The following is a 22,203-nucleotide window of genomic DNA, read 5'->3' as shown; positions in this document are numbered from 1 at the left end:
AATAAGACTACCCTTATAAAGGATTTATAATTAGGCTATGAATTAGGTTGTAAACACTTTATTAATCACTAAGAACCATTTATAAACCAGTTCTAACAGTTTTCATACATCAACACAGACTCACTATTTGGCAAGAGGACTAAGCCTTATATTGACTACTTAGCGAGAATCAACTCAGTGGACAACAGATACCAAGGATGCTGGATGATGAAGAAGACGAAGTAAGCTAAGTAGCCAATATAAGGCTTAGCAGTACAGATAAATGTGGGCTCACTATTTGGCAACCAACCAGCCACAGTTGCCCCGTTTATCTCGTCTTAAAAGCTTATTAATGATTTATAAAGTGTTCACAACCTAATTAATAAATGAATAATTAGTTATGAATAAGGTTGTAAACACTTTATTAATCATTAAGAACCATTTATAAACTAGTTTTAATACAACACAGGGTCACTATTTGGCAAGAGGATTAAGCCTTATATTGACTACTTAGTGAGAATCAACTCAGTGGACAACAGATACCAAGGATGCTGGCTGATGAAGACCAAGTAAGCTAGGAAGCCAATATAAGGCTTAGCAGTACAGATAAATGTGGGCTCACTATTTGGTAAGCAATCGGTCACAGTTGCCCCGTTTATCATGGTACCGAAATTCCTTGCCTTTTACAAATCAATACACAGGTGTATCCTTGTCCAATGTACCTGCAAATGATTATTTACATGCAGTTACAGTAACCCACTACCATTACTATTGAATTATATTTGTATCAAAGCAGTTGTTGAGTTGTCTACTAGTTAGTGGCATTATTTCGTAAAAGCAATGACCTACAAGACATTTAAAATAAAATAAAAAGAAATCACCAAAACAAGGTTTTATTAAGTAAGACAGCTGATGGTACTTGCCCTTTGTTAAAAGGCACAAAAGGTTATCAATGGACGAATCAGTCATAAACACTCAATACATCCCAAAAGGAGAGTGATTTTGCTGTGAATATAAAGACATTAGCATCAAATGAAAAACAAAACAGGCACAACCTTGATTCGTTTTATGTTTTGAGTAACTTTATTGAAGGGAAAACTAAAAAGAAACCGAGCGACAAGTTGATTATCAACCATTAAGCTTTGCATCAATATTTTAGGGCTACAAGAAGACAGTGTTCGAGTGGGCATAAAACTAACAGCTCATCTACTGGCTTCTAAATAACAGAAGAAACAAAAGAAAGCCTTTGAGGGGAACCACAATTGTCCAACTGTTCAGCCTTACAATCCACCTACATTTGCAGAAACATATCAGATATAATAGCCTACCTTTATTAACATGCATAAAATACAACATTGAAGTTCTTATATTTTGTTTGTCTTAACATTGATATATACTGCTGTGCTTCTCTGTACACACTTTGAGTGGAATAAGATACGTCTTTCCTCAGGTAGTAGAATGCTATACTAAAGATCAGAAAAACAGACAGACATCAAAACCAGCTTCCCAAATATTTCATTTTAGATTTTGTACTACTTTCAAAATAAGATGCAGCAGATTTATGTATTTGTATCAGTTTGAAACATTACAATTTACATGTATGGCAAAAGACAGGCTTCTCTATAAGTGCTCTGAGGAATCCAGCGTACGGTAAAGTCCGCACAGGATGCAGCCAGTCGCATCAGATTCTACTAAGTGTGTGCATAAGAGTGAATGAATAACATCCAACTCTTACTGGTGCATGCTCTAGCTGAGTGTTCAGAACCATAATGATTCATATTATTTATTTTTTAAACCTCCGTACAAACTGGGAGTCGAAACTTCACAGAAACTGGCATGTGTCCTAGAGAGAAAACACTATCTTCTTATGAGCGCGCAAGTGGAAAAAAGGAGGGGGTAAAATGCTCTGATTAACAAAACAAAAAAAAAGGGGGGAAAGTGGAAGAAAAATCAGAATCCTGGATTTTTTTTTTTGTTTGAACCAGCAACAACATTATCCACCAGCTTTCCCAGCGACGCCTCACATTGCATATTTGTGTGTCCAGTCTTTTGCCATTCTGGTGTATCTGCAGAGAGGAAAATAAAAATGTAAGCAAGCCAGCGTATCACCGGTCAAAAACGAGTGATAACTAAAAGTAATTGCACACTTTAATTTAGGATTTTTTGAAAGCACATGCACTTAAACACATTGCCTTATAAAACAGGGGAAGCCAAGATACCATCCTAACATAATGCGTCACTGTACGTGTGAAAATACTGGATGCTGAACAAACTTAAATAAAAAAGGTTTGTTTTCCAAAATCAAACTTTTACATGCTTGAGTTAGTGGCTATGTTTGTTTACATGCTTCTTTACTACAACACAGTTTCCAGTTTCACAAAAAGTTTAATAAGGCTATCGTCAAATATGCGAAACACACAGAGGCCTAAGAGAAAGGTCATTTTGAGTCATGCTGAACTTTAACAAATAAAACATTTTTTAAAAGCTTTTAGTATCTCAACTCCAAAATAACACGCGTTTAAAAATAGTTTATACATTGCTTATGCTAGCTGTGACAACAAGGTGTGTAGGTAGCATTACAGATTCTTTTGTAGAAAAACGTAACTATTTTGAGGTTGTGTATCAATAAAACATTTTAAAAGATTCCTCACAATAACCACTATTGGATCTATTGATCTGGCATATATGAGCAGTAACCAAATAATCTGTGGGTCAATACATTTGCAAAAAATATTTGGTCAACTATTTACAGCAGGAGGCTAGATAAACACATAACTGGAGATTAGTATAATAACAGTTATGTCAGCGTGACCATCAAACAACAGGCCAACCCATAACACCAGGCAAGATGCAGCACTGCCTCGTGACCTTACCCTAAAGCATGGCATACTTCTCTGTCCACTCCTGAGCTAGTTTATTGTACCTGACGGAGTGAAACTAGGTTACACACTAGACTCAGGCCAAACTCATGACATTTCACTAGGAGTCTGAAATATCATTAAAAATAACGTTTATTAAGGTAGGGTAGGTAAGAATGGAGAAACCAGCTCGAGTGCGCTAGAATTCCTTCAGACTTCCTTACAGAGCCCCTCCTCCAACACACGAACATGACCAATGAGGGCACGAGATAAGTTAGTGCACAGATGGAAGGCTGACAGGCAGGTAGGCCATCCAGTTACTTTAGTCGTGCTTTTTACAGCACCGCGGCTTCCACAGATGAATTTTTTTTTTTAATGTATTTATTGTCAAAGCATGTATTCATTGCTATCGGGATGTTAAGAGCATTCCATTGAATGTAACAAAAAGTGTTTCTGAAGTGAATTACCTACCTTTAAGGTACACCTAGCTAAACCTAATGCAGGCTAAGGCAACAGAACTTCTGATAAATCTGTCATGAAGTTTATGAGGTTCCGTTTTTATGTAATATTGTATGTTTCTCAAGTCTATTTTTCCTGACAAATGGGCAACAACTTTACTAAATGTCAGGGTTTCCGGATTTATATATATATAAAAAAATGTTTAAGGTAGGAAAAATGTCACACACTTAAGCTCCATATCTATAGCCGCGTTCACACCGCAGTACTTTTCCCACTTTAGTTCCGATATAGTTCCGAAATGTCGCGTTCACACCAAAAAGAGCCGGAACTAAAATGTGTTCATCAGAACCTTTGTTACCTCCTTTTCCGTCCCTGCTAGAGAGCAGGTACTTTCGTGGGAGAAAAAGGTTCCTATGTCTGATTGGCTGGGCGGAACGCAAACCACGCCCCGTAAAACTCCCAATAAGTTTTGTGAAGCCGCCATTTTATTATCCTCGCATTGCATTAGCCCAGCGCAGAAAAGCTCAGTAGAAGCCAGTCCCCAACTCCGGGGACTCCGGGTGGCAGTATACGCCGTGAAGTTGTTTGCGGCCTGCCAGTAAACCCAAAGCAGAAGTGACGTCAGCGGCTTCATTTGCCTAACCCTTCCCCAGGAACTTATTCCGGTGTGAACGCGATCTGTACTTAGTTCATGAGAACTAAAGAGTTCTAATGAACCTTTGTGGGAAAAGTACTGCGGTGTGAATGCGCCTTATTTCTACATCCTTTATTTAGCTGACGTTGTGGCCCTCAGGCCTTTCCTAAACATGATTGTCATTTAAATTCATGACTGTTTAGGCTCGATCTCTGCTTTCTCATCATCTGAACTTGTGTAATGTTTTCTTTCTGTTGCTGCAGTGTAATCCTTGACTGTGATTTGTTCAATTGCTGTCTTGCTAATGTGTTAAGTGCTTTAAAGAGCGGTAAATATAGGGTCTGGTAAAAAATAACTGTCAAACATGTTCTTCATTGTACGTGGAGAAATAGATATGGAATATTTTTGCACATATAACAAAATACACTGCACAGAAAGTTTGAATTCTCTTTTTCCGTGTTTATATTTGTGGATCAGACACCTGTGTGTGACTTTACAGCTGCCTGGTGATGTAGTTTGGGGATGATATCAAATAATGACAGTTTTAAAATATCATGGAAAGTAGACTGAAAGAAACAAGTCTCTGCAGGACAAATTACACTTCAACAAAACCACAACCTACAGCATCAAACAACTCGTGATTTACTGCAGGACGGTTGTATAATACTGCATTCCTTTTAGCTAGGGGAACCTTATGAAAGAGGAAATGGGAGTGCATATTGCAGAGAGTTCATTTCAGGAGAGAGAAAAGTTCAAATGAATTTAATATATACAAGTAACTTACTTCGGACTATCTGTTTTGTAGACTCGTGCGATCTCTGGCACTAGCGGGTCATCGGGGTTTGGGTCACATAGCAGTGAGCAAATGGAGAGAAGAACTACAGGACAAATAAATACACACGTTTTACCAAAGTCACATCAAGGCCCACCGACAAGTCACCCTGGATTGATTGTGTGACGAATGTAATGTCCAGGCGTCTACAATTCAGGCATTGACACAGTCTAACCGCAGCATGAATAACAATTGTAAAACATTAACACAATGGAATTACTATATAATAAGAGATTATATTATGCATCTGCATTCATTTGTGTTTCACGAGGTTTAAAAACCTGACATGGCTGAAAATGTTGTTTTAATGGGAGAGAAAAAAACGTGTATATATATATAAATTAATCTTATTCAAATTTAGGTCTAGGGATTTCATAATATATAAAAGACAAACATTTGAAACTAAAAAAATTAGTTTTGAATGTAAAATATGTGAATGTATATATATGAAATGTTGTGTAACCGTCACCAGTATGACTTGTGGACCTCGTTCATTTGCTTATCAAAAGTGTTTGTAAGTTTTGTGAGTGAACATTTCAGACTGCTTCTCATGTTATCAGTGACATGTTGTGAAGTACATGGAGCTTTCCGTACCTTTAGAAATAGTAAGCGCAGGAGACCATTGTGATCTGAGAATATCCAGACAGATACTGCCGTTACTGTTAATATTTGGGTGGTAAATTCTTGTTGTAAATGCAACCTGAAAGAGAAACGTAAAAACAATGAGGACAAGTAACACATTGCTGCGTCACACTTCACGACAAAGTTATGCAATGTAAATTCCCCGACACGAGGCACTGACGCTGAACAGTCGTGCCTGTCAGATACTGGAAACAGGTATTTCTTCAACAGGTAATCTGTTTTCATGACAACTGGGCTTGTTTTATTTCAGATGAAAAGTTCCAGAGAGACAACATAGAAACCTAACTATGAAATACACCATGAAAAGTTATTTTAAAAACATACATAATAGACCCCAGTATCTGACATTGAAAAGGCGTTATATTTCTAAGTGGAGAACAAGCCTTTTGTCATGAGTGATAGTGCGTTTAAAAAAGATGAAAAATATCTTAAAATCTCTGTAAAAGCACACAAAAAAGAGGAAACTTTGATGATTCAGTTCACCTTGGGGGGTTTGAAGGGGTAGTCTGTTGGAAAATGAATTGTCAAGAAGAAAACTCCTCCCTGATATGGACTGTCACTCTGAAAGAAACACATTTACATAACTTTCAGTAAATGAATACTCTTCCTGTTCACAGCTTCTCATCATAAAGTCAAATGTCAACCTTTATCTCATGGGTATATTTAAAGCAGCCAGGAACACAACACAGTGACAAATTCCAACATCATGCATCTTTGAAAAGTACAAGAGAACAACAATTATGTCATAAAGTATGTACTTACAGGTCCCATGATAGTGGCTTGCCAGTGAAACACTGTGGAGAAACAGAAAGTACAAATGTTAGGAACCAGGGAAAGGTCACAGGTACGTGATCTGACGGGAACTAAGTTGGTGTTTACGGCCTACATGCAACACCATTTCCCTTTATAGAACACGTTCATATTCCAAGCCGTTTTGTAGCCATCTATTAGTTATAACTCCCAAAGCACTTCACAGGGGTCCTCTGTGTTTTAACCAGATGTTCAACTATGAAAGAAATGATGGGATTGTTTCCTTTGAAATGTGTGAAGATGCTTGGTGTACATGAGTGATTGTGTGGAAAAAACACCAGATTATTATGTGAAAAATCAAGCATTAAAATAAAAAAAGGTGTTTATTTAGCTTATTGGAAAATGTGCTTATTGTTTGATCAAAAGTAAAAGATATGTTATTTATTTGTGGCATACGTGATCATAAACTGAACATCTTTGAGAGTGTTGGTCAATTAAATAAGATTGAGTTAAAGATGTAGCCTTGGTCTGCTGGAAATTCTAATTTGTTAGTTTCTGGCATTTCAAAAGACATCATTTGACACGTACTGTCATCACCCACTGGGCCGGCAGAGCATTGTGCTGGAGGGTCACGAGCCAGGTCGTTCAGCTCCTGTAACGAGAAGAAGTTTAAAACAATAATCGATTAGACATCATGGTATTAACAGACATCACCTGAAATCAATGTGCACTTAACACCCTTAGTATAAATGTCAAAATGGAGAATTGAGAAAGTCGTTTTTATTGTGAGTTTAGATTCAAACAAATATCCTCCCAAGGGATAATGTAAAACAGTTCTATTTACTTGTTGTGTCCAATTAAAATGTGCGAGTTTATGTGATTAAATACAAACATGTTCATTTTCCTGCTTTTTGTTGTTGAAATTATCTTTGTGATTTAGACAGAAGACATAAAGACAACACCTTGGACATGGTTTACCATCAGACATGTTATAACCCAAAGGAGAAATCAGTTTAAGAGTAGTTAAAAGGTTGGGTCACAGCATTAATGTCCATGTAGTCGTGTTTGTTTCACAGCACTGCCCTGGCAAGTGTTGTTATCTCTTGCCCCAACCCTCAAGGTTCATACAGTTCCTCTGAGAGAGAAGGGGGGGCCACCGTCTTATCCCAAATTAACAGCAAGACGACACCCAAGAACCTTTACAACAGCCTCTAATGTTAATTTTAGGTCCACAGCTCCTTTTCAGCCCCACCCCGGCCTTCTGACACGCAACATTTCACAAGTAAGTTGATGGATTTCTTTGAAAGAAGATCCTGGTAAACAGCAGAGTGAAGAAATAAAGCATGGATGCGAACATTTCAGGATCTGTACTTCAATCTCATGTTGCCAGTGTCCTCCATTTAAATGCCAGAACACACCCTGTGATGTTCAGACACAAAACTAAAACTATCACATACCAAGGAAGTGTATCATGAACTGATCTAGTTTGTGCTATGAGTCATGGGTTCTGGTGGAGTATTACAACATGTAGGAACTATTAACTAGAAGTAATAACAACAAAGTATCCAGTAAAGGCCGGTAACCATAACCCAATGACCATTTATATGATGTGTGTAAAGGTATGAAGTGTTGGGCAGCTAATGAGGCCTCGTTTTTCCCCCAATTCACTTCGTCAAACACACGGAACCTGTAACCGACACTGCTAATGTTAGCGAGCCATCCTCATCTTAAACGTGTATATCGATGAGACTTTAAGACGTATCCACCAACAGTTAACACTTTCAACTCACTCAGATGTTAACACACAAAACGAGTGCAAACAGAAACTTAAAAACACTTGTTTCACCGCCATGTTCTCAGGGGTACAAGAGCAGCAATGTGGGAGGCTAGCCCGGCGTGCTAATGCCGTTAGCTAAGCGAAATGCTCTTACCTTATGAATCCTTTTCAAAGCCATCTTCTTTCAATGTTTTCTCCTTTAATTTGAAGTGTTTTCCTATCCAAGGCAACCGTGATGTGCCAGGACTATTCCGCGTTCTGTTAAATAACTGACTCTGGGTCAACTCGACGGCCTTTTCTTTCTCGACCTAGCGCCCGTTAGCTAGCGAGCTAAAACTACGTATGCGCGGAGTTCGTAACAAAGATAGCTGGCAGTGTTCTGCAGCTTATTTTAAACGACACTATCCTTCGATAAACCCTCACTTTACAGAGAAGTTACCAAGTATTATGTCGGATGGTGTATCCGCCGGTTGAGGCTAAACGAGGTGAAGTAACCCCGGTCGACAAAGCTGCTGTTAGCCAACTTGCGGCGATGTGCTTGTGTCGGGGCTTTATGAGCAGAAGGCGGTGCGGGCGGCTGAGTGACGGGCGCTGCGCTGGCAGTTCGCTGGCAGTTCGCTCACACCGCGTTCACACTTCGCCTCGACCTGCGCGAACTCGCCCTTTTCGCGTCTTTACGTTCACTTTGTATGTAATCGCACCGCGCGAAAGAGTTCGCTTTGCCTTCGGTTTGAACGCACCATTACAAAACTGCTGTGAAACAACGACATGTACACGGACTAATCTGGACATGTCGGTGTTTAATTAACTGATCTTTTTATTAAGCACTGGCTTTTTAAATGGTGATGTTATCATTTAAAACAGCCGCTTAATAATTATTCAGTTATTAGTTATATTGATCATGTAAAATAGTGTTTTAAGGATGTTCTATGATTTTCAAGAGAATATATCAAAGTTGCTCTCTTTATTATGTATTTAACTTCAGTGCTAAATGTGAACTATTGTATACTTGTATAATTTAATGGTGTTATGTGCTATGAAAATGTAAAAAATTGAATTCTTGTATTACATTTTTTCAGGGAAAACCCTACAAACAAACATGATTTGAAAAACAAAAGAGTACATTACTATGTGTTCGCGAGGTGTAACAAATAAAGAACCTACAACAAAATACATGTTTTTTTTTATGATGATTCTAAATGTATGTGAACATTCAGTTTAAACTTCAGTCGGACTCAGTCAGAAAATAACCATAATGTGGGGGGATACAATCCAGTCCATTTCAAATAGTCAGATATTTATATATATATTCATATATATGAATTTATTAAATCAGTGACTTCAGTTCAAAAAGGAAAAGCAGACGTTCAAAGCAGAAATGTAATACTTGGAGACAGAGAAGCAGAACAAAAAGGCTGATTTATGAATTAAAGAGACAAATGCTGAAACTTCCATTCATATTGCTTTCACAAAACTGCACTACATGAGAACTACAGAAAAACAAAATGAATTAATTTAAATGTAATTTATTAGTAAACATATGTACCTGTAACCTTCTAGAATTTGATAAATATTGATGCAAGATAATTGTTTCATAGTTGTAAATCAGTTCTATGAATTATAATTTAATTTCTTTACAGTTGTACAATAAGGGATTTTAACCCAAGACAATTCAGTCTCTTTATGGCTATGTTCACACTGCAAGGGATCATTCCTGATTTATTTATTTTTCAAATGTTACCAATATCAGACCTGCATATTATTCAAAACCCAATATATGGATGAGGCCAAAACGAAAATGATCCAATGATGCAAAAGATCAAATAAATTATATAATATCAATTATTATAACAAACAAAATATTAAAATTAAATAAAAGTTAACATTTTTAATTAGCATTTCATTGTTTGACAACAGTAAAACTACTATCAGTATAATATTTATTAATGGTGGTTATTTAACGTTTTAGCCTGCAGTCTGAAGGTAGCCCATATTAAACACAAACACATGTTATTTCCTTAACATTCATTATAATGTCCAGTAAAAGACAATTTTGATTGGTTAACACAGAGAGAAGGCAAATGTGTTTAAATCCTTCGTTATGGAAGATCACCCACTGACATCCTCCCAAGGCACTGATGTAGTCAGTCATTGTCCTCTGAGCGTGTGCAGGAGGAAGAACCGTTATGGTTTTCAGGATCCTCAACGCAGTCTAAGAATTCAGAGTTTTTATTAGATTTAACTGAGGTTTGGCTGTTTACACCGCATGCCTCAAGATTTTTGTTTGATTCAAGGCTGCATGATCTGGTTGTTCGTTCACAGTCATTGTGTTTATTAAGATCCCTGTTTTCAGGAGAGAAAGCACTGCTGCGGTCTTCACGTTCTGCTCCATATGAGGCAGATTGGCGCTCTAATGTCGATGGCGGCGGTGAGTCTATGCCACTCTCCTCACCTTCGTTGTGCATGTTAGAAAGAGAGGTGTTACGTGATTCTGCATCTCCCCCTGAAGAGCAGGGGCTCACAAATCCAACAAAATCTCCACTGGAGCTGAAACGAAGACCTTGAACAGCTTCCCCTTGAGTTTCATCTTGTTTGTCTTTACCTTCTCTCGCACAATCTCCATCCACAAAGCTTTTAATCTCCTCCTGCTGCTCTGCAGGATCTGGAGTTACAGCATCGCTCTGCATCTCTGATAACGAGCCGTTGTCCTGGTTCAGATCTTCCTCTTGTTGTGCAGACGGATCCGGCCCCATGTCTCTGGGAGTTGCCTCCTCCTCTGCAGCATCTCCTGAAGCTGTGTTTCTCTCTCTGGGGCTGGGGCGCACCTTCTGGTGGCACATGGGGCACGTCTCCTGCACGTACAGCCACTTGCGCAGACAGTTGCCGTGGAAGAAGTGTCCGCAGTATGTGATCACAGCAGAGCTCATTTCCTGTGAGGATGAGAGACATAACCCACTTAAACAATAACTAGAGACCAGTATTTAGCTAAAAGCGTTACTTGGGATTCACCGAAGTCACACCATCACACAAACTAAGCAACTCCAAAAAGTATCTGTTTTTGTCATTGGAGTTTGGTGACTTTGAAGATATCATAGTTTAAAGAAAAAGGGCTGTATGACATCACGATAAAGCGGTAACAATGTAATATTGCGTACACTTAAACTGAAATGTATTGTTTTAGGTGTCTAAAATGTATTTTATAGAGACATTTTAAATTGTATTAATAAAGCAGTTTTTAATGCTTGTTTCTGACTTTTATATTTTGGTTTTTACTTATTTACTGTTTTGTCTGTATTATATATAAAATAATATGCTTTATTATATCATTAGGTATATTGTTAGTGTACTTATTAGCCACACTTAAACATTAATACTGTACAGTACTATTGGACTTCTTTTGAAAACAATATGAGCAAATTAAATTAATAGTTTTTAAAAATTTGACCTCTCTTCATTAATCTCCTTTTAAAATTTGTTTTATTATTTACATTTTCTTTAAAAAGCTACTTGAAAAGCTCTTGAACCAGCGAATGTCAAGGTTTCCCCACAAAAATTCTCTGTTATTATAAAGGTTTCTTCAGCTGCTTCCTTGACACTCAACCTGTCATCTTTATTGAGGACCAGTTAGAACATCTTAAACCGGTTTGATTAAAAAACAAACGGGCTGGAGGCCAAAGATTCGTGCCTGAGGAGCGGTGCAGCTGAACTGGATGAACGAGATCGAGCTGCTTTGAAAGTACACACTCATAAAGTACAATATGTACACAGTGTACGTTACAGTCAGCATTGTGAATGAACATTACTGATAATGAACAACATCACTCTATACTTGTGTAGAGATTTTGTATCTGAATAAATATATAAGATTGTCAGATTGAACACTGGGTTATTTTTCTATATTTCCGATTGTAAAAAAGTAAATCTTTATATTTTTAAAACTACATTTAGTCTTGTCTTTTTATCAACAATGTAATTGGATGTCGATACTGACACATCTGTAATGAATTACGCCTGTGCGGCCTGGTCATTGTCTCGTCTTAGTCATGGAAAAAAAAAGTTCATGACTAACAAATGAAGTCACAGTTTTTACAACAGCGTAAACACTGATTGACGATAAGATCAAAACAGAAACTACTGCACACGTGTACCGTCTTTTCCTTATGATGTTGTGTAGACACTTTGATTTTATAGACACTCTTCATGGCCAAATCAGGGTAAAAAAGTGTTTTTGTATTTAAGATTTTCTATAGTGCTCTGCTGTTGTATTTTCCCCAGTGGGACGGTAGGTGACTGACCTGGAAGCAGATGGAGCAGACGTCATTGTGTTCCTGCAGCTGCTGAGCCGTGGCCAGGGGGAGGGAGTTGATCTTTTTCGCCGCTTCCTGTCTGAGCAGGAAGCTCTTCCAGCCGGACTGAGCTCGGAGCCAAACGTTGAAGTACGAGTGGATGATGATGACGGAGGCGCCCATCCAGCTCCACTCGCCAAACAGCGACTCCCAGGTGCCGTACGCCACCACGCACAGCGCAACCACGAACTCCAGCACGCGGCTGACGGCGTTCACCCAGTAGATCACCTCATCGAGGCTCTCGATCGGGTCGCGGCGGAACAGCTCCACCATGAACAGGGAGTAGATCAGCATGGTGCCTGTGACCTGGAACAAACCGAATATTTTAATCAAGAACAGCATAAATAATGGGCTTCATGTTGGAAATGTTTTGACTTGCAGTGTTTATTAGTAAGACTTTTTGATCTATTTTACAAGGTGTATAATATTTTATCTTTTAAACACGTGGGAGAAAAACATTTTTTGCCAGGACTAATTTTCCAAGTTACTTTTTTCAGATGTGTTTTGAAAAAAATGTAAAGTGTTAAATGTAGATGTTTATGTGATTATAGAATCTTGGAAGTCGTAAATTAGGAAAATGTATCTAGCAATTTATTTTCTTATTCTGAAGAAAAGATAAACAAATAAAAAGTTTTAGCGGGATGATATTTTAAATATTTTGAAACACGCGAGGATACAAACGTTTTATAACTTCCACTCAACTCTTGTCCAAAAAAAAACATATTCCAACTTCCTTCCTTCTAAATAACACATCCTACCTGAAGGGAAGTCAGCATGCAGCTGGACACCAGTATAAGGAGCCAGAAGTCCATGTGGAAGAACTTGGAGATTTTATAAGCCATGTACACAGGGAAAATCAGCAGGAGCAGACACATGCTGATGCCACGCAAGTGCTTCCACACACTCCTGCACAGAAGAGAAAAAGAGAAAAATACTCAGAGAACTTTCTTGGCCTATAACCTCAAAAATCTTAATCTGCATCTCGCCATAATAAATGGTAATGACTGGAGTAGCCGTTACCTGTTGCGGGATGCACCGAGCGCCAGAATAACCGGATCTGTTATCTCGATCATTGACTGCAGGGTGGAAGTGGCCACGATGAAGAGGATGATGCTGAGGAGGAAGGTGCGCTGCAGGGCCTGCATGTCCAGCAGGCCGGTCTGCAGAGCGAGCAGCAGCAGAGTGACGCCCTCCGTCACACCTCTGAACACAGCAAGCGTAAACAATTATCATCAAGAGAGAGAAACACATAGGGGCTTGACTTATGACATCATTTCAACTGTTAACATACAAGCAGCGCTCTCTTCTTATGAGTAATGGAATAAATCGTTTGTTTTAAAAGCTCCCTTTAAAAAAGATTTCATTTTTGTTTGCATCAAAGCTTCATCCCTTTTTCCTATTACCATATTTTTTTACATTGTTTTACTTTGTTGTTTAATTACACAAGTGATCATGTACAATAGGCACCTTAAATAAAAGAACAACAATATTAACTAAAAGTGAAACAGAAAATAAAAATATATTAACACTGGTCAGAATAAAAAAACTATAACTTTTACAATTAATTAAGATTTTGTTGCCACCTGTTGTTGACACTGTTTGGGGAGTAAACAAAGAGAGGACGCTTTCCAGGAAATCCCTGAGCAAAGTCAAAAGTACATTTCTCGAAAGTCACCTGCCACGTTTTCTGCTACTTACCCAGTGGTAACAGGCACAATCAGAAAGACGCAACAAATACATCTCAAACTTTCTACACAAGAAGGAAACTAACACACAAATATAGAACGAACCAACAGACAGACATACCTTCATTTAAATGTGCACATTTTATTAAAATGCAATGCATGTGAAAGATGGTTGCTTTGTAGTGATGAATCTCCATAAAATCAGGTTTACTTTATTGTGAGTTTCAGCTAATTGTTTAGCCATCAGATATGAACTTGAAACTGTTAGATAAAATACTCTATTGTGTATATATATATATAGTATATGATACATTTTCTATACATGGAAGTTAATTGGTTATATATTATCAGGGTATATGCAGGAGTCCTGAAGTCAAATGTAAGACCTTTTAAGACCCTTTCCATACATTTTAAGATCTCATCGCCACTTGGAGTTTTAACCGGTTACCTTAGCGACACACTTTACCTTACATTGACTATATACAGTATTGATTGTCCTTCCTCCTTATCTTCCAACCATTTGGACGCAGACTTGCATTTCCCCATAACGATGTTGTTTAACAACCGGCGTAAACGGACCTTCGCGCGCTATCGAGCAGTGAGCGTGCGATGTCCTGTTCAGATGACGTCAAATCCAACGGGATGCCATAAATAAACCACACAGAATCACACTACACACCTACGCAATGATTACATTCAGGCAGACTGTAGAATACAACCTCTTTGGACAATTTATATACTTATTGAAAACAAGCTACAAAATGTAATACCTTGGAAAATGCCGTTTAAAACATTTTAATAGCCTTCATTTTCGCTAAATTGATTTATCAACTTGTAATACTTTTTAAGACCCCGCGGACACCCTGGTTATAAACCTGCAGACAGCGCAGGACTTCATTATACTAGGATATACTATACACTTGCAGATCTCACCTGTGCATGACGTTCTCGTTCAGAACGGCTGCGTGACCTCCCAGGTAGAACTTGCATAGGTTGAGCAGCCCGAGAGCGAGATAGGAAACCACGAAGGTCAGACCCAGGAGGGAGTACGGTGTGGCACAACATTCAGACACACTGAGGGGTGCAATAAACAAACAAAAACACAGTTATTAAAAACATATGACCTGCCTAATGTCAGGTAAAAACACACACAAAGGAATAATAATCCACATAATCACATCACGAAAGGTGGAAGAAGTACTCGTATCTTTTACTATCTATAACCCACATTATGCTTGATTAAATGTATTTAGTTAAAAGTGCACCTTGTGAGCAGGAAGAAGAGGATTCCCTGATTTCCCGCTGCCGAGGATTTGGTGGACATGATGTCTGAGAACAGCTGGACGACAAAGAGGACAAACCAGAAAACACTGAAGAGCACCGGGACGGCAAACTGGTTCCACAGAGAGATGCCCACAGCCAGGAGTCGGTACAGCTCGATCACCTGAGGGGACGAGTTCATGTGGAGAGTAGTGTGAAACACACATAGAGAAGAAAAGAGCATTACCAACAGTAAGTACAGGATTGGTTTAACCTTGTGTGACAGTGAAACAATTACAAATCATTTGTATTAAAACACAGGAATGTTGTCGTAATGGAACATTTTATTTTTGATAATTATTTAACACTCATTTTCAAAAATAAAAAGTAAACAGTATCGAAACATGGTTAGATGAATGAACAAAGTCTAAAATAGTAAAATAATCTGAATAACTCGTATGAGAAACATTGAGAAAGTGCTTCAATATAAATACATCTCAGAATAAGAGTACCTCCAGCTGCAGCAGCTCTGAATAGGCAGCCTTTGCGAGGCGGTACGGCACAAAGAGATGTGCGAGGAGGAACACGGTGATCCCCGCTGCGGTGAGGCCCACGGACAGCGTGTTGACGGTGAGCAGCGTGGCGTGCCGCAGGAAGCAGAGTCGGGCCAGCAGGGGGAGCAGGTGGGCCGAGAACAGCCACACCTTCCTGCTCTTCATCAGGAAGGCACACAGCGTGCTGAGAATAATCTGACCTGCACAGGAAATCACAAGAGGACCATTTTATGGCTAGACTCTATGAAATGCAAGTGAACGACTTATCTGTCATCTGTTCATAAATACTTGCTTACTGCACATATTTTATATTCTATAATGTATTGCATTCTAGTTCAATGTAAAGTACTGCTTTATTTGATTAATATCTTACTATATTTGTATTACAGTGTTCTTAATATAGTTGGCTATCTGTGCTCTTTTTTAAATGTTTGTTTTTAATTTGTATGTATGCACCACGACACCTAGTCAAATTCCTCGTACGTGAGAACCTACCTGGCAATAAACCCGTTTCTGATTCTGATTCTAAATGTTCAAACAAAATCAAAAGACATGCCAAACATTATGAATGAAGCTGAGAAGGCTTTTCATTGACATGCTAGTTATTTACAGTCCTTTTGAATTTGAAACTAAATGAGTGTAAATGCTTCATATTAACATGTGCGTTTAGTTTGTGGACTCACTCGTCATTGCAGAGACAAATCTGTTGAAGGCTAGAGAATCGAGGTACACCGGTCCTTCATAACCGTACTGCAGCTCGTCACGGACATAATCCCTGGGAAATGAACAGTAAAAAACAATACACAATTGTTTTAGGATATCTTAAAACCAAATGTTGCCAACATTTTTATTTATTTAGTACTAGGTCATTTGAATGTTTTATCTAGACTGGGTACATCAATGAATGACACATTTGAAAATGTTTTGCAATAAATGAGGTCGAGTCTCAAACAGCTATTATTATTAAAGTGATTTCCTTCTCCACAGACATGCTGGATACACAGAGTATGTCAAAGTTTGTTAGGAGAGAAAACAGATGTTAGTCTAACAAATCTGCATGACTACAAAATAATCTATGTAGTTGTAGTATTAGCAGAAGCTCACTTTGAAATCTGATGCCCCATGTACAGGAGGAGCGCAGCGAGGATGTGGAGGTAGAGCGTCACAATGTGCCTCAGAGGAAGAACCAACACCACCAAGTTAAGGAGATGCCCTGGAAGACAAATGAAATGCTCATGTCATGTTTGCCGTGTTTTAATGAAGCCAGGAATGAAAATACTAGTCTCTTCTAAAAATCTAAACGGCACACAAAGTGGATTCACAAACAATCAATGAAAAGTAAAACAACTTCATGGTGTCAACGCACACTCTCCTGTTTAAAGGTAGGGTAGGTAATTCACTTCAGAAACACTTTTTGTTATATTCCATGGAATGCTCTTAACATCCCGATAGCAATGAATACATGAAATGCTTTGACAATAAATACATTAACAAATTTCATCTGTGGAAGCCGTAGCGCTGTAAAAAGCAAGACAGCCTTCCATCTGTGCATAAACTTATCCAGTGCCCTCATTGGTCATGTGCGCGTTCGTGTGTGTTGGAGGAGGTGCTCTGTAAGGAAGTCTGAAGGAAGGGTCAGATTTTTTTCGGCTGCGTACTTTCAAATTCTAGCGCACTCAAGCTGGTTTCTCCATTCTTACCTACCCTACCTTTAAGGTAACATACTCAACATCTCCTCATGTGCATACTAACCAATGTAGTACATGTTCCAGATGACATATTTGTATTTGAAAAGCATGTCGTCATTTTTGGCCTTGAGGTGCTCCGTTAGCCCTTCAATGTCACATTTATACAGCAGGTCCAGCACCAGGATGCTCGGCACCCTCAGGGCCACGTTGGCCAGCTCTTCCAGTCGAGGCATCTTTATTTGGGGGGGGGGGGGGGGGGGGGGGTGTGATGAGTGGAAAGCTGTGTGTGTCACATGCTGTCAGCGCACCTCCTGCTCATCTTCTTGTCATCTGAAAAACACAACAGAAGCTTCATGTTTTTAAATTGATTTATATCAGCCAAAGCATTCCAATCAATACAAAAAACAATAGTTATTTCAGGAAACTATATAAGGTTAATAAAAATCATAGTAAATCACATTAAATCAAAATCAACCTAATATATGGTGAGTTAAGAAATGTAGCTTTATGAATATGACATTTCCATAAGGTATTTTTGTTAAAACTAGTACATAAACTGTTATCAAATGAAAACAGTGATAAGTGATAGTTCAACATTTTCTAAATGCCTACAATAAGTTCAACCATAAAACTGATAATAATAATATAATATAATATATATATAATATATAATAATAATACTTTTATGTTCAGTTTTGCAGGAGGTATATTTGTAAAATCCTACATAAATATCTTTGAATTGCTAGTTTGTGCAATAAACATGTGCATGTGATTGTGATGCAGAATCTAAAGGGTAAAAGTTAAAACTTCATAAGGCACTGTTTGACTTCCCTGAGCAAACAGGCCGATACTAGCTATACTCACTCCTTAAGCGTCACATTTAAGCCTTTAATCAACGCGAGAGACGTGAAGTAGTCATCTTATGAATTCAAACATAATATTCACAACGCTTTTAAGTAGCTAGTGTGTATAAATTGACAGTATTTCACTTACTTTGCACGGTGGTACTCATCACAGCCGAACAGCCATATGCTAGCTAGCTGCTGTTGGTTAGCTTCCACAGCGACCAACAGCATGTTTTTCTTTCATAGCAGCATCACACGTAACATATTTTAATATTTTTCTATATCTTCTGCTTCTAAAATATAGCTAGAAACAGCCGGCATGTAAACATTTAATTGAAATATCTGAAATTCAACGATAAATGGATGAGTAGAGAGACTTCAAATGCAATGTTATGATTCCGTTCGCTTGCGTGGCCACTTCCGTGTATACGTCATAGCGAAAGTAACCAATGAGGTACAGGTATCCTTGATCTCAAAATAAAAGTCGAGTTCTACTACTACTACTACTACTACTACTACTACTACTACTACTACTACTACTAACGATAGTGTGATAGTAACTACTTTTTAATGATTTGATGTATGGCCTTGATGACTTATTATGACTTAGATCTGCTCCTCTGTTATTGTCTGATATTAGCTAGGCATGGCTTCTGGTGTCAGTATTTTTCTTATAAAAGATCTGCCCTTTCAGCCCCACACCCTCTTGATAAAATATACCAAGCTCTCTATAATTTTAATGTTTAAAACCAATAGTAAAAATCTGTTTCTGTCAAGATTTACACTTCATGGCCAACACATCTGGCTATGAAGAACAGATGTTATCATTGTAATCTCTTAGTAAAAGAGATGACTAATATGTACTATTTCCCGACTGTGTGGGTGAGTCTACAAAAAAGGGAGTTTATCATGCAGTGTTGTTATCTATTGATTTAATACAACAGAGATTTATCACTTTAAAAAAGTCCCTTGTTTCCACTTTGGCTTTTAAACTTCGCTATGAAATAGAAACAACCAATTGAGTTTATCATTAAATAATGGCTTGAGCAAAGGATTGATTTCTCTCTTGCAAATCTAAAATACTGTATCCTCCCAAAACCCCTGATACAGTCTTTACTAAATATGTTCTGACTTAATAAGTGTGCATCATTATAACATGTCAACAGTCTGTTTATTGTGGTCACATGTTGGACTATTCATTACATTACATATAATTGATGTATCATGTATTTTGTTTTTGCTGTTTGTAAAATGTAATTTTCTTAAATGTTTTATGTGAATTAGCGGATGGAAATGAGCTCAAAGCTAAATCTGGCACTGTTACGCTTGTCACATTGGAATGTTTTAAGTGTTCATTACTGTGCATTGTCCCTGCCAAATAAACGATTAAATGAAAATAATTTAGCTCACACTTTTATCCAAAGCAACTAAAAACATGCCTACAGGAGCAATTTGGGGCTAAGCATCTTGCCCAAGGACACTTAAACATGTTAACTGCAGGGGCTAGGAATCTAACCACTAACCCCCTGATTGGAAGATGTATATATACACCCATTCATGAGCCCTATGCATTGCCTCAACCTGTCACACTTGACCTAAACTGAACTAAGATTTTTTTTAAACACGAGTATTTCCCTTTGAGATTTAGAAACTCTGTAACAACCGAGCAGCATAAAACAGTTTCACATGAAAGAGGAATACACAGACTTGAAGCTAAACAGCAAGAAGTTAATGAAACAAACAACATTCAGACACACATCAACTTAAAACATTGAAATAGGCAGCATTCAGTAAGACAGATGTAATTTGTGGTCAGTCCTTGATCCTGTTTTATAATCTTGAATGCTTAAAAAGAGATTTTATTTAAGATGTATCTGTTAAAATTCCATTCACTGTTTATCATAATTTGTATTATTTCTAATATGTTTTGTTATGTATGCACCATGACATCAAGTCAAATTCCTCGTACGTGTAAACCTACATGGTAATAAACATGTTTCTGGTTCTGACTGTTCACTGTTTTCAAAAATGTTTAAAATCCTAGGCTCATCCAACAATTCAGCCTGAAGTAAACTTACATACAAAGAAATTAGAAATTAAAAAGAGCAAGTAGCACAATTGTGCAAGTAAAGTGCTAAAATAAGTAATCTATGTAAAATGTAAAGAGATAAAACACAATGTAAAATGATAACATACTGTTTATTGTAAAACGACAGGTATAGTAACTGAAATTAAACTGGTTTGAAGGATTTTCAGGGAGTTAATGGCAGTGGATACATTCAGAGTTGTGCAGGAGGAGAAGTCATCAGAGAGCCTGAAGGCTGGAAACACCCAGACAGCCTCACTGTATGGACTGTCTGTGTCTGCATGCATGCACACCATCTGGGAACACGTTACATGCAGCTCACAGAGTAAACTTGTTTCTCCTCATGCTGTCTTGCATTATTTTTGTGATTCATTTCACCAAATGCTGACAGCTGAGTGAGTAAAGCATGACAGTACGACTTAAATATAACACAGCTGTGAGGGTTTGTTGACAGTCTGAAAATATGGCGTTTGGTGATGGGCTTCCTGTGTGTTACTTCTACTGCTGTTATAAATATTAGTCTGTTTTTATAGTCTGATAGATACTAAACAGAGTGATAAAGATGAGCCAACAACAACTGAGGATTTATGATGTTTATCGGATGATTCATGTTTCAGCTGCTTTTTATTCGATTACACAATAATACTTTTTGGGTCATATGAGGTCTGAAACATTTCTTGCATCACAGCAGCTCCATTTGCATCATTAACCAAGACAAATATTTAAGACAAGAAATAAACATTTAACAAAGACTCTCTAATGCACATTTTGTTCTTCATGAACTCATTCATATTTAGTCTAAGGTTTGACTGCTGCACAAGAGTGCTTCAGTATAGTTGGACCCTGTGTGTCCTCATTTTTATCTATCCGATGATAACAAATATTGAGCGCTGTTCAGGACATGGTTGGAGTGAGAGACTAAAAAATGTTGCCTCAATATATCAAACTGTTAAACCGTATGGGCTATACTTTCTATTGGTAGATTGGTAGAGCAGGGCTTTTAGACCGAGGAAAAACATCCAAATGTTGTCTGGTGTTGAGCTTTGTGGTCTCTTTAACGCTTAAGGGATCTTAGGGATTTGGGAAAAAGAGTGGAAGTACGAAAATATGAGGGACTATCTGGGCAAATGTGTCCCTTATGTCAATTGATTTGTAGGCACTATGTAGTAGTAGTAGTAGTAGTAGTAGTAGTAGTAGTAGTAGTAGTAGTAGTAGTAGTAGAACCTTTATTTATCGAGGAAAATAAATTAAGAACAAATTCTTATTTACAATGATGACCTGACAGGAGGCAAAGGCTTCCTGAGGGGATGGGGTTTGGGAGGAAAAAAAATAAAAAGACAGACTCCGGGCACTACAGAACCCAGGAGACAACACAAACACATAGAGCAAAGATGACAGGCATAGCAGTTCAACATATAAAAACTCTAAAACAATATTGCTGTGGTTCAATCAGTCATTACAATCAGCATCAGGCAAAGCAGCTACATGTGTGTACCAGGGTGTCTATGTGACATTGAAGGTGCGGGGGGAGACAAAGGTTTTCATTTTCAACGTTTTATGTACTATAATGTTGACGCCTGTAAAGGTGGAGCTTATTTTAACTTTTCTATTTACTTTAACTGCTGGGTAACTTTTTAATTTATTTATCTGAATGTGCCTCTGAAATTTAGCAGGGTATAAAGCAGCTATAAATGGAAATACTCAAGTACAAGTACCTCAGAATTGTACTTCAGTACAGTACTTGATTACATATTATAACATCCTTTTCATAAAACAGAAAATTCAATACAAGATGTTCATGTAGTAGT

At 37.9% G+C, this 22,203-nt stretch overlaps 2 protein-coding genes across 3 annotated transcripts; both read right to left on the bottom strand.

The window, feature by feature from the left end:
- Positions 1–856: 856 nt before the first annotated feature.
- Positions 857–8,530, bottom strand: LOC117558874 (ubiquitin-conjugating enzyme E2 D2-like). 2 transcript variants are annotated; one of them, XM_034235346.1, is made up of 8 exons: positions 8,086–8,530; positions 6,743–6,806; positions 6,167–6,198; positions 5,888–5,965; positions 5,357–5,462; positions 4,715–4,808; positions 2,853–2,902; positions 857–2,045 (listed from the first exon to the last, which is right to left on the bottom strand). In XM_034235346.1, exons 1-7 carry the CDS (start codon positions 8,107–8,109, stop codon positions 2,854–2,856), a joined length of 447 nt encoding a protein of 148 aa, XP_034091237.1. In that variant the 5' UTR covers positions 8,110–8,530; the 3' UTR covers positions 857–2,045; position 2,853. The 2 variants fall into 2 exon arrangements, with proteins under 2 accessions (XP_034091237.1, XP_034091238.1); XM_034235347.1 differs by lacking the exon at positions 2,853–2,902 and having other exon boundaries at positions 1,040–2,045; positions 8,086–8,526.
- Positions 8,531–9,221: 691 nt separating this feature from the next.
- Positions 9,222–18,736, bottom strand: zmp:0000000662 (RING finger protein 145). The gene is made up of 11 exons (XM_034235490.1): positions 18,458–18,736; positions 17,529–17,794; positions 16,881–16,989; positions 16,460–16,551; positions 15,735–15,976; positions 15,228–15,406; positions 14,896–15,036; positions 13,298–13,480; positions 13,036–13,183; positions 12,227–12,583; positions 9,222–10,861 (listed from the first exon to the last, which is right to left on the bottom strand). The coding sequence occupies exons 2-11, from the start codon at positions 17,695–17,697 to the stop codon at positions 10,076–10,078; spliced, it is 2,406 nt and encodes an 801-aa protein (XP_034091381.1). The 5' UTR covers positions 17,698–17,794; positions 18,458–18,736; the 3' UTR covers positions 9,222–10,075.
- Between the last annotated feature and the right edge of the window lie 3,467 nt (positions 18,737–22,203).

This window comes from Gymnodraco acuticeps, unplaced genomic scaffold, assembly GCF_902827175.1.
Source record: "Gymnodraco acuticeps unplaced genomic scaffold, fGymAcu1.1, whole genome shotgun sequence".
NCBI classification, from domain to species: domain Eukaryota; kingdom Metazoa; phylum Chordata; class Actinopteri; order Perciformes; family Bathydraconidae; genus Gymnodraco; species Gymnodraco acuticeps.
This window is presented reverse-complemented; position numbering and strand designations above follow the sequence as displayed.